The sequence below is a fragment of the Pygocentrus nattereri genome, chromosome 4, assembly GCF_015220715.1.
Source record: "Pygocentrus nattereri isolate fPygNat1 chromosome 4, fPygNat1.pri, whole genome shotgun sequence".
In the NCBI taxonomy this organism is placed as follows: Eukaryota; Metazoa; Chordata; class Actinopteri; order Characiformes; family Serrasalmidae; genus Pygocentrus; species Pygocentrus nattereri.
Genome location: NC_051214.1, coordinates 2,248,319 through 2,260,818, shown reverse-complemented (window position 1 = coordinate 2,260,818; position 12,500 = coordinate 2,248,319). Strand labels below are relative to the sequence as shown.

The following is a 12,500-nucleotide window of genomic DNA, read 5'->3' as shown; positions in this document are numbered from 1 at the left end:
GCTGTGTTGAGCTGTGAGGGGATCTCTCTGGAATAATACAGCAGGTTTTGGTAATTAAGCCCCTAATCCACAGCCGAGTGGGATTAGTGTGGGTGTTTAACTGGATTATAATCCCTCTGATCTACTGCAGTAACACAGCACACCTCACACGTACCGCACAGTCAGCAAGGGCACTGCACTCTTGAAGACAAGACACGGCAGCTCCGTGAAGCCGTGTCTGCTGCATTTCACAGCTTCTCAATGAAAACGCGTTTTCAGTGTTACAAATTTGGGAGAAAACATGCAGCAGGTGCAAAAGAGCCGTCGCTCAATCATCATCGTGGCTGTCAATAACAGTTTAAAGGTGTAATTAAAGCCTAAACCAGGGGTCGGCAACCTGCGGCTCTGTTACTGCCCTGTCACGGCTCCTCGGCGGAATCAGATCAGTAGGTAATAATGAAATAATCCTCCTCTACAGTAAAATAAAGCTCTGCTGATCCTTCAACACAGTTTAACAGTAAATGGTCTTAAACGCTGGAGTTAATGTAGAACTGCTGATTCACCCTTTAACCCTGAAGATCAGCGCAGACGGCTGGTCACCATAGCAACACAGACTACAGTCTCGCCCAGCTAGTAGCTACGAAACGGCAAAGAGAGAGATTTAAGACGAACATCGATAATCTGGAGACGAATGGACTGATTAGTGTTTATAGTCACTCCAGCTGGTTTCCTGATACGTTTAATCCGCAACCAGAAACTGACAAACTCTAATTTAACAAATTATAGATTATGAATTATAAATAAAATGCATTCTTCTTCTATTTCTACTACTTATTATTGTTATTATTATTATTATTATTTTTATTAATTTTTCTTCTGCTAAATATTTATAATAAAAGATCAGATAAAGAATGATAATAATAATATTAATATTGTGATATAATGATTAATATGGTTATTATTTATGTAGCTTCTTTTTACCTTTTACTGTTTCCGTTGTTCACTTCTACTGTTCTGATGCTTTAGTGATGCTGGACCTCACAGTCTAAAGCTATTCTGAACTCACCTGAGCTGAATTTTACTGTATCACATTATCATAAAATAAAGCATGATTATGATTAATGACTGTGTCCCTGTGAGTAATTGTGATAACCGTTGGTGTTGTAATGTAATTAAACTGTGTTTGTGCAGATAAATCTCCTCATTTTCTGCGTTTGGGGGACGTGGAGGTCAACGCCGGTCAGAACGCCACCTTCCAGTGCATCGCCACCGTCCGAGACGCCGTCAACAACAAGCTCTGGCTACAGGTACGCTGACCTAATCCGCTGAGCCTCTCCTACAAAATGATGGTTCCTCAAGGGTTCCTTAGTATTGCTCTTTACATGGTGAAATGGTTCTGCGTAGTGCCAATAAAGGTTCCTTTGCTGTTAAACGGTTAGAAATGAAGGTTCTGCTCAGGTCCATTTTTCGTTCATTGAGGTTCAAACAGTGTAAATGTTCCCTCAAAGGTTCTACAGTGGTTCTAAGGCAAACAGCAAAAGGTCGCGAAGCTAAACTCAGTTTCTTGTATGAATTCTCTCGTTCCACCTTAAATGGTGCAGTAGTTACATTCTGGCGACTCAGGCGCCGTTTAAGGTGGAACGGGGGAATTTGAACAAGAAGCTGGAGAATGAGAAGCGACTTCAGCCTCGTAAAAAGACGAACATTGAGAGACGTTTTACAAGAAACTGATCTAGTTTAGAGGAAAAGTTTCCTGCTGGAGATGCGAGAAAAGACTAAAGCAGAGCAAAGTCCGTCTGAGTTTTAGTTTAGTTTATATTTTTAGTCTATTCTAGTGTATCAGCACCCACAGCCACACCTTTACAGCCCAGATGGTAAAATAGACATGAAATGTTGTGGCTCCAAAAGTGGTTTGATTTATATTGAAAGGACAAAATGGGTCTTAACGTTTGGGTTGTTACCCCTGTCTTAGATGCTGCTCTGAAATCAGGGCTGCTGCCACCCCTCACAGCCCACCCGCCCTGCACCCCCCCACCCCCACTCCCCATATCCCTGCGTTCTACATAAAACTTCGTTCTTTTTTTTTTTTAATGATAAAATGGGTGGCTTTTAATTTAAAACGGGCGCTTATTTTCATACGTCTGTGTTGCGCTGTAGTTCGGAAGGGGTTAACAGTCTGACCCGTCTGACCAGCAGCCGGAACGTGGACTGGAAATGGAATAAACCCCGAGTGCACCTGAGCCGAGCTTTAATAAAATCCTGCGATGGACGTTTTTCAATTTCAAATAAAGCCGAGCCGCAGCTCCTCCCCGGCCGTGTCGGACACGCCGAGTGTTTGATGTGGGAGTGCAGAGCAAACGCACGATCAAAGCACTTTCTCTCTCTCACACACACACACACACACACACACACACACACACAGCTTAGACTGCAGGACACACACGCCAGTGTGAAGCAAACTCCTCAGGCCTGAACATCTGTGCAAATGACTGTGGACTTACTTAGCGTGAGGAGTACAGGAGCGGTCAGAAGTTTGGAAACACCTGCACTGTTAGAAATGAAGGTTCATTTTTCGTTCATCAAGGTACAAACAGTGTAAATGCTGCCTCAAAGCTCCAGCAGTGGGTTCAGTTCCTCCAGGTGAAAAGTTGGTATTTGTTCCTTTTCATAACCGAATGTTTTAAAACAGAGCAGTAGAGTAAAAGCCTGGAGGCGAGGCGAGGCGGGGTGTGTGGAGTCAGCACAGCGTAGAACATCATTTCAGTGGATTATGGTTCTGTTATGTTCCCTGACAGGAGGGGTGGAGCCTTGAGAGAACCACCCCAGTGGGAGGAGGGGGGATATCGCAGTGACCGTTTAGTACCTTTATTTCTGAGTGTGTGTTACTGAAGGTTTTCCAAACAGCAGTGGCATCAAAACTGTGCAGTAACACGTACTTAGAGCAGACACCGGTCAGTATATTGCCAATATATCACAGTTTTATTCATATTTACAAAAATTAAAAGACCAGTACATGCAGATAATGAACCAATTTACATTTTTCTCCTGTAACGTTACCAGTTCAGAAATACAAGGTTTTCTTATTGTGACTTGAGGCCGCGCTGGTTGCCCAAACCCACTTGTTGGGGACAAAGCATTTAAAACAGATGGATCAGATATATCATGTGTGTAGTGGGTTAGTGCATTAATGTGTTTATGGGGTTGAGGGGAAACTTCACACTGAATTCCTCTAAATGGGCTGTTAGTTGGGAACGGTAATTTATATTTAATATTTAATATTTAAAAAATATTGTGATTTTTCTTTTTCCTTCTGTTTTTTAGTTTGATTTCACATTTCTTGCATCATTTGTGTATAAATCATATTAACGGTCAGCAGCGGCATAAATAACCACATACAGTAATCAGAGAAGAGAGAAGAGGATACTCCTCATTAGACCTGAACCTGTGAGAGACGGGGGGGGGGGGGGGGGGGGGGGGGGGGTTAAATAAAAACAGAGAGAGAGAGACACACACACACACACACACACACATACACGCACACTATAACTGCATATCTTCGGTCTCTGTCATGTTTTACTTCTCTCTCTTCTCCCTTTTTCCATTTACTCTTGCATTTAAATGCATGAGTTACATCCCATTATAAAACCTTCGGCAGTAATATGGAGTGTTACGCCCACCCCAACCACCCATGCATGGGGCACAAGGGCACTGTAGTGCCAAACAAACCTTTTGTCTTTGTATGCTGTTGCATTAAAACAGCCCCAGCCCATTATCCCTCCTCATCCAAACTTTACTGTTGGCACTGTGCATTCCAGTAGGTAACGTTCTCCTGGGATCCACCGAATTAAAAAAAACTACATTTCCAATGGTGGTGCTTTACACCACTCCAGCTGACGCTTGGCATTGCACATCGGGATCTTAGGCTTGCGTGCAGCTGCTCGGCCATGGAAACCCATTTCATGAAGCTTTTCTTGGATTGATGTCTCTTCCTGCGGCAATCTGGAACCCTGTAGTGAATGATGCAACAGAGGATTCGCTTTGTGACTGAGCTGTTGTTGCTCCTTTTCACAGCAGTAATAGCACTTACAGTTGTCTGGGGCAGATCTAGCTGGACAGAAATAGCACAAACTGGCTTGTGGTGTCCTATGACAGACCCATGTGTCAGGGTGTGACCGAAAGCAAAGGAGCACAACAAGGAGTCAGTTTAAACATTTATTACCCCTTACAGGGACACAAGGTTCTGGCCAGGCAAAACCACCTTTTTTCCCCAAAACAGGGCAACATGGCCACTTTTAACAACATGGATGAAACCATAAACAATCCACAAGGTACCTTCTCCACCAACAGTAACTAACAGATTACATTTAGCTTAATATAATATAGCTTAATAACGCTGTTTCCCATTTCACAGCACGTTCCCAACACACAAAATAATATTTCAATATTAGGTATAAAAACAGTAATGTTACACATTATTCATATAGCTCTCTGAGTACTTCTGGTTTACCCCCTAGAAAGGTTCCAGATAGTCTAGTCCACGTTTATACATTAGTATACAAAATGCATACACAGTATAAATAACAGTGTATTTCTATACTTATGTGGCGCACATTAAACTACATTTAAAAACTGCATTAAACTACATGAAATCCCCAGCACACTCCAATACCTATCACACACAACCCATGTTGATGTTACATGTGGGGACCTTAGTGGGCCATCACACCAAGTCCCTGAGCTCATCAGTTCGACCCTCTACAGCCAGTGTTTGTCTATGGAGACTGCAAGGCTTTGTGCTCAGTTTGATCCATCTGTTAGCAATGGGTGTGTCTGAAACACCTGAACTCACAAGGAGAGGCGTCCATATACTTTAGGCCATTTAGTGTATATAGAGAGAGGTGGAGGAGTGTAGAGAGAGAGAGAGAGAGAGAGAGAGAGAGAGAGAGAGGTCTTCGGTGAGCTGTAGGATTCTCAGCTCTGTGCTGATAATGATAACTGTGTGTGGCCCTCCTGTTGCTCCGTGATGAGCTGATAACAGCTGAGGCTGAAGGAGGGAAAGGATGGAGAGAGCGCGAGAGAGGAGGAGGAGTGATTGAGATGCACAGAGACAGAGAGAGCGAGCCGGAGAGAGAGGAGTAGAGGCTTGTCTGTCCTGACAGGGCAGTTAAAGTGTGAGGCAGAGAGAAACGGAGAGGCGAAAACGTGAGAAAAAAAAAAAAAAAAGGACCAGAGAAACGAGCGCGGCCTCTTTTCCGCTCGTCTGATCGTCTTCAGAGAGTCGTTGGCTAATGAGAGATGTCAGCAGCAAAGAGATAATGAATTATATACTGCGCTTGTGTTTGAAGCGATGCTGATTAGCTGTGACACTGATCTGTCCTGCTTCATTAATATCGGATATTAACTCGCTATTAGCAGCGTAACAGTGCAGTCTGAGCGGCGCTGCTCAGAAATCAGAGACCGAGGACAACTCGTACATTACTCAGCGTCAGAAAACCACACAACGGCTAAACGAGTCCCTCTTCACCTTCTTTCCAGCTTCTTCTCAGGAGCATCACTTCCAGCTCCTCAGAGAACCTGCAGACACGCCTCCAGAGCTCAGTCTGAGAAGTTGGTTCATTTTCTGAACTAATCAAACCCGTTCAGTGGTGCTGAGGTCTGGACTCTGGGGCGGTCAGTCCATCCAGCTTCTTTGTTCGATGTGTCCGTCTCCTTTTCTCAGTGAGGTTCTTCTTGATCAGCTACACGTCCTTTCAGACCCACAGCGCTGAGTGGTCTTCTCACAGTGGAAGGATGGACAGAAACACCTGTGGATGTTTTCAGATCTGGAGCAGCTTGATGTTCTCCTCTCTCTCAGAGATCAAAGCTTTCAGTGCTGTTTATCTGATGGGGGCAGTTTTGGGGGCTACCAGCTCTTCCAGGTGGTTGTCAGGAGCCACATTTTCATGAAGTCTTTTATTTCTTAGGTTTTATGTCTGAGAAAGTACGTTTACAGGAGATGAAATGTTCTTAACTTTTAGTGGAAGTTAACTGAGAACTTATTTGTTCCAAGTCAGTTTAGCTCATTTTCATTGGGCCATTGATCATGAAATTTTAACACGATGTAAAAGGCAGCTGGTAATTTCAGATGATGTCAGAAAAGGGAGATATGGAGGATTGGCACAGTGCCCGTATGTTTGTTCCAAAAAAAAAAAGGCTTTAAATTTCAGTTTTCGGCCGGGGATTTTCATTTTGGTGCCTCAACATAAAATACAAATTCAAGCCTAAAACACACACAGGTCTTTTAATAGGCTCGAATTATTATTCTTGAATTATTATAGCAGCTGCGCTTAAACAATCCCAAAATCTGGGGTTGCTACAGCCCCCCCTCAGCGACCCCCCCCCCCCCCCCCCCACCCCCCACCAACTACATCCCTGTATATGACAACGTTCTCCGAGACTTTTTTTAGGCCGGTGTGTCAAAACCCAGCTCAACAGCCAATGAAATTCTGCTAGAAGTTTACATCAGCTTAGGCTTAATGACTGCATGTGTCTGACACGACCTGACACCGCGCAGAGCTTAGCGATAAAAATACCCCGACAACAAGCTCCAAATGAGAACACAACAGCATGGATACTGAGCCTTTTACTCCATTACTGTTAAAGCAATAGTTTGGTGAGAAATCAAATCCTGCCGGTTTCCTCCCTTTCAGTAAACGTAGTCAATCGGCCAAGACACGTTTGCTGTCTGAAGTGCTGGAGCCGCAAGGCTAATGTGGCTAACAAGCAGTGAAAGCTTATACCCCACCAGTTAGCACCCGTGTGTGGAGGTGTTCAGTCTCTAATGGGCTTGATTATGTGGTTTCTGACACTGCATGACTCACTGTCCTCTATAAACATGGACTGGACAGAGTTTGCACTGTTTGCTGTTCGTCTGTAATTCTAAACGTCTGGCAGCGTCGCCTGGCCGAGCAACATTCCGCTTTCCGACGATCCTCATTATAGAGGAATTTCACACCATTGCAAAAGCAAAACCTCTGTTTTTCTTTGTTGTTTAACATGCTTTGAAAATGCCAGTCGCTCTTTACGTTGCGTCAAGATTTTGCGACGAGCAGACCTCCACTTACTGTAACTACTCTAGTTCTACAGTTCCAGACTGTGGTCCATCTGCTTCTCTGATACTCTGTTACCCTGTTCTTCAGTGGTCAGGACCCCCATGGACCCTCACAGAGCAGGTACTGTTTGGGTGGTGGATCATTCTCAGCACTGCAGTAACACTGACGATGGTGGTGGTGTGTTAGTGTGTGTTGCGCTGGTCTGAGTGGATCAGACACATACATCCTTCTTAAATTCACTTAATCAGTGGTCACAGGACACTGTAGGCTGGATGATTTTGGTTCTCAGTCCAGCAGCGACACTGAGGTGTTTAAAAACTCCAGCAGCACTGCTGTGTCTGATCCACTCAGACCAGCACAACACACACTAACGCACCACCACCACCACGTCAGTGTCACTGCTGAGAATGACCTGCCACCCCTGCTCTGTGAGGGTCCATGGGGGTCCTGACCACTGAAGAACAGGGTAACAGAGTATCAGAGAAACAGATGGACTACAGTCTGTAACTGTAGAACTACAGAGAGAAACTGTGTGGTCAGTGGAGCCGATAAAGTGGACAGTGAGTGTAGATACAAGGATGTTCTAGTGTAGGTGTGAGATTAAAATGCCTTCAGTCTTACCAAACCCATCGTCACCACCTGCTCTGGTTGGACAGGATGACTGAATCTTTTGTTTTCAGTGCACGCCTAGTCCTGTGGAACGTGTCAGTGGAGAGCGCTTCACAATAGAATATCAGAATAGCTGCTGGATGGGTTCCCTCGGTTTTAGGGCTTAATGCTTAGTGGAGAAATTACTTCACTCTTTTATCAAATATATTTGTGTATTTTACACCATTTGAAAATTCCAGCTGTCCTTTACATTGTGCAGACATTTCATGATGAATGGACCAGTAGGAATGATTCAGAATGACGTTTTTAAAAGTCTTTATTACTAATTAAAATCTCATTACAGGGAAACTGTAACGCACATTACCTTTTCAGAGGTATGAAGTTCTGGTGTAACATTTATCTGCCAGAAGAAACTCAGAAAAGCTGGTGTTTTTCTTTTCAGCTGTTTGATCTAATAAAACACAATGTTCCACAAACTGTAGCAGTGTGGTCTGTCCAGAAACCCGAAGAACAGCTCGACATACGTGCGGTCATGTGCAACATTGGTCGAATTCCATGTCTCGCAGGTTTTGTTTTTCATTTTTATTGAAAGAAAATAAAACTTGAAATGTGCACAGATGATTTTTATTATATCTTATTGCCCCACCCCAACCCCCCCCCCACCCGTGTGTCAAATTCAGCAAATAAAAAGTAGTTGTGTATTAAAATGTGTCTCTGTAGAGGGCGTGTTTACTTATTCACACTCAGAACACGGGCAACCGCGTGGAATCGGACCGGGGGTGCACAAACTTTTGCACGCGGCCGTGTGTGTGAGCCCGTCTCCTGTCGTGTCTCCTCACAGAAGCGCAACGGCGAGGACATCCCCGTGGCCGAGAAGAAGAACATCAACCACAGGAAGTTCGCCGCTTCGTTCCGCCTCAAAGAAGTGACCAATCAGGATCAGGATCTGTACCGATGCGTCACCCAATCGGAGCGGGGCTCCGGCGTGTCCAACTTCGCCGCGCTCATCGTCAGAGGTGGGCTGGGCCTTTTTATCTGTTTATGCCTTTAATTGAACCTGTTGTTTTTTTTTTTTATTTGCCTGTTTTTTTGTTGGTCAGCTCACTGACTGACCGGCTGCCTGACCGATGTGCCTCCAAATCAGCCCATGTATTCCAGCAGTGTGTCATTTATACTGGTGCATCATTACATTACAGTCTTGTGTGCTGGGCTGGTTCATCAAGCACAACGTGAGACGTGTGTTTTTACCCATCATCCCCCTCGTTATGAAGATCGATTTGATCTGATAATCCTCATCAACACCCCGGCATATGACTTCCTGGATTATACGCTAAGATTTGCACACAGATTAGCATTCCTGATGGTGGATTAATTGCTCAGATATTGCTGTTGACGGCGAGCGCTTCTGCTGCTCTGTCCAGAATATCCAGGCGCCTCTAAACGCAATTCCCTGATCAGCGATTAGCGACGGCTAACGGCTACGGCTAGCATCTGTTTATTCAAATCCAGCCAAACCACTAAATGGAATTCGTGATGAACTTCCCTCAGGGGTGAAAGCCTGCCATGTTTAGGGATGCTAGCGTTAGCAGGCATGGTTAGCGGATATTAGTCCCACCCGACCCCCCCAAATCCCCACCGACCCCATGCTGAGTAACACACTGACTGTTTTTGTACTCAAGCAACTGTTATGCTATTAGCACTTTAGCCTCTCTGTCCAAACACAGTGCTTTATAAACCAATTCCCTGAACAGTGAGTAGCATTAGCAATAGCTAGCAGGCAACCCTACACCCCCAAAAGCTAAACTTAAGTCTTAAACACCTGTAAACCGGAAGCTCGGATATAGTTTTACTGGTTTACTTTGGAGGTTAGGGAACCGGCCCTGTGACCGGAAGGTCGCCGGTTCGATCCCCAGAGCCGACAGTCCATGACTGAGGTGTCCTTGAGCAAGACACCTAACCCCCACCTGCTCCCCGGGCGCCGTGGATTGGGCTGCCCACCGCTCCGGGCAAGAGTGCTCACTGCCCCCTAGTGTGTGTGTGTTCACTAGTGTGTATGTGGTGTTTCACTTCACGGATGGGTTAAATGCGGAGGTGGAATTTCCCCGTTTGTGGGACTAATAAGGGTCAATTAATCTTAATCTTCATCTTTTTGGATGGGTTAGCTTAGCGCCTCTGCACGCTCACCCCACCAAAGTCCAGTTTATGTCCACACTGACTTTCTAGCCTGTTTGAGTGACCAGTCTCGCGCTGTTTGTTCAGATATGTGAGCAGCGAGTGCAGCGGTCAGTGATCAGCGACAGCTAAAAACTGCAGGCCGATACTTTGTTTTTGATACCAAAACAAAGAAGCACGTGGACTACACCAAACAAACACGTACAGGACTGGGAGGGGCCAATCGTGACAATTAATAATGATTATATATATATATATATTATTTATATATAATAAACAGTGATGTTCTGGACGTCAGTGTGTGTGTTGACCCATCTCCAAGCCGCTCCTCCTCGAGGAAGCCCAGTATTATATGTAGTTAAACAGCAGCTCCTGGTTTGACCAATCAGTGCTCAGTAAATTGAGCTCATGATGTAATTGATGATATTAACGAGTCTCTGTGGCGGCTGTGAAGGTGTCCAGGAAAAATATGGACCCGAGAAATTCTTGTTACTGTTTATTGTTTTTCTGTTTATCTGAATTATGAATACGACTTTATTCTAATGTGTATTGTGATAAACTCACTGCTGAGGGAAACTGGTTAAAAATGTGCTTAGACGCCTAAAACTCTCTCACAGTGCTGCATTGTTATCGAACCTTAGCAGAACTGAATCGGCCCCACTCCCCACCCCCAAAAAAGTTCGGACGCACTTGTGAAGCTAACCGCTCAAACGCTGTTTAATTTGGGTCACTTTGCGCTTCTTGATGCAGGGATCTGATCGGCGACGTCTGTTTATTCCGGTTTCCTGTTTGTTCCTCTCCTCGCTGCCTTTCTCGCCTGTTCAGTTCGGGCGTTATTCCGATGGCAAACCCAGTGCTTCAAAATGCAGCGCCCCCAATCAACGAGTAGCGACGGCTAACAGCTACAGCTAGCATCTGTTTATTCAAATGCAGCCAAATCGCGCTGAATGGAATTCATGCTAAACTTACCGTGGGGGGTGAGACACTGGCACAGCTTGGACGGATGAGCTTGGCGATAACATTAGCGGATGGGTAAGTGAATTAACACCCCCCACTCCCTGCCCCATCACCCCATCCGCCGCCCCCCAACCGAACTCCAGTGTCTTTCTGGCTAACGGCCCGACTTTGTTTACTTAAACAACTGTAAAGCCAATCTTGTGCTCGGCTCTGTCCCGCGGCAGCCGTACCCTGGTGTTAGTGTGGGGTTTGAAGGCGAGCGGTGGTGACAGGCTGGGCTTCTGCGCCACACTCCCTAGCTGACATCCTGCTACAAGGATCCAAAAGACGCTAATTTTAGCGGAAATTTTTGGGCCACAGATGCGAGCGCGGCCTAATGGGAGCTGGCACTGAGGCCCGTCTTGTCGCCCGTGACCTCAGGCTAGCACTTTATTAGCGGTTAGTCTCTCTAACGCGACGTGACACGGGGCCCTCCCGGCTGTTTTGGGGGGAAAAGCTGTGTAACAAATGAGAATTTCAATAGCGAATTCTTTCACTGAAGGGACTATTGATCTGCGCTCCGTCTCCGAGCGCCCGCGGAGCGAGAGAGGGAGAGATGGAGAGATGGAGGGATGGAGGGAGGCATAAACACAGTTTGTGGTGAGATTTGAGTGCTTTTGCCTGCGGTTGTGGGTAATGACATTACACCCCTCTCCGCCCACAAAGCTCACTTGTTGGAAATAAACTTTATTGACAGGCGCTGCTTGTGGCTGTAGTTTCCAAGACAAACTCTCGCTGATCGCTCTCCTCCGGCTCCGTCAGACGAGTGGAAGCGAAAATCGGAGCTGATGCTCTCCCAGATTATCCCTGAGCCTCACCAGAGCTGTGGCTGTTGTCGTTTTGCTGGACTAATTCCATCTAATCGCTCATATGCATATCGCCGCTGTCGGAACAAAAGCTCGTATCTCTAAAACGGTAACTTTTCAGGAGAAGGGAAAAACCTGCCTCAGTTTTAATGGAAGTCAATGGAACCAGACGTCTTTCCAAGTCATTTTGGGTCGTTTCATTTCGTTCCATTCGTCATGAAATTTACACACAATGTAAGGAACAACAGGCGTTTTCAAATTCTGGCAAAAACTGAGAAACGACAAAATGCAAGGTTTTGTTCCGACAGCAGTGATGAGCGGTTGTATTGTCATGTAATTAGTTACATGTACACTGAAAATGCTAGAAGTTTGAATTTCCGCCTCCGTGGTTTGGAGTTGCGGGAACGTTCCCTTACTGACCGCCTCTGTGCTGCCTTTCCTCCTAGGACATCATCTCTTAGGTCTGTGTTTAGAGGTTGGCTTCCTGTCCTGCCTTGGTGTTGTTGGCATTGCCATGATCTCTACTGCCGAGTGCAGTTCTAAAGCAGGTCGTTATGGTTTTAAAAATTTCCTAAGTTTTTTTTTTTTTTCATTTTGGTTTTTGATTTCAGTTCAGTTTCTGTTATTTTTTAAGGGTGCAGTGATTTAGTTTGTTTCAGTTTTTAGTATAACAGTTTAGTTTGTTTAGTTTTCACTCTTAGTTTTTACTGTAATGTTTTTTATTTCATCTCAGTTGTAATTTTAGTTTTTAGTGTAATAGTTTTAGTTTAGTTTTTATCTAGTTTTAGTTTTTAGTCTAATAGGTTTAGTTTAGATTTTAGTTTCAATATTAGTGTTTAGTGTAATA

The 12,500-nt window shown here is 45.0% G+C and overlaps 1 protein-coding gene across 20 annotated transcripts in view; it reads left to right on the top strand.

Moving 5' to 3' along the window:
• The window catches only part of ptprk (protein tyrosine phosphatase receptor type K), a 216,360-nt gene that overhangs the window by 100,128 nt on the left and 103,732 nt on the right, over positions 1-12,500 (top strand). For all 20 annotated transcript variants that reach the window (XM_037537657.1, XM_037537658.1, XM_037537669.1 and 17 more), the window contains 2 exons: positions 1,171-1,286; positions 8,521-8,695. In XM_037537657.1, coding sequence (XP_037393554.1) covers positions 1,171-1,286; positions 8,521-8,695 — 291 coding nt within the window. The remainder of the gene's footprint in view (positions 1-1,170; positions 1,287-8,520; positions 8,696-12,500) is intronic.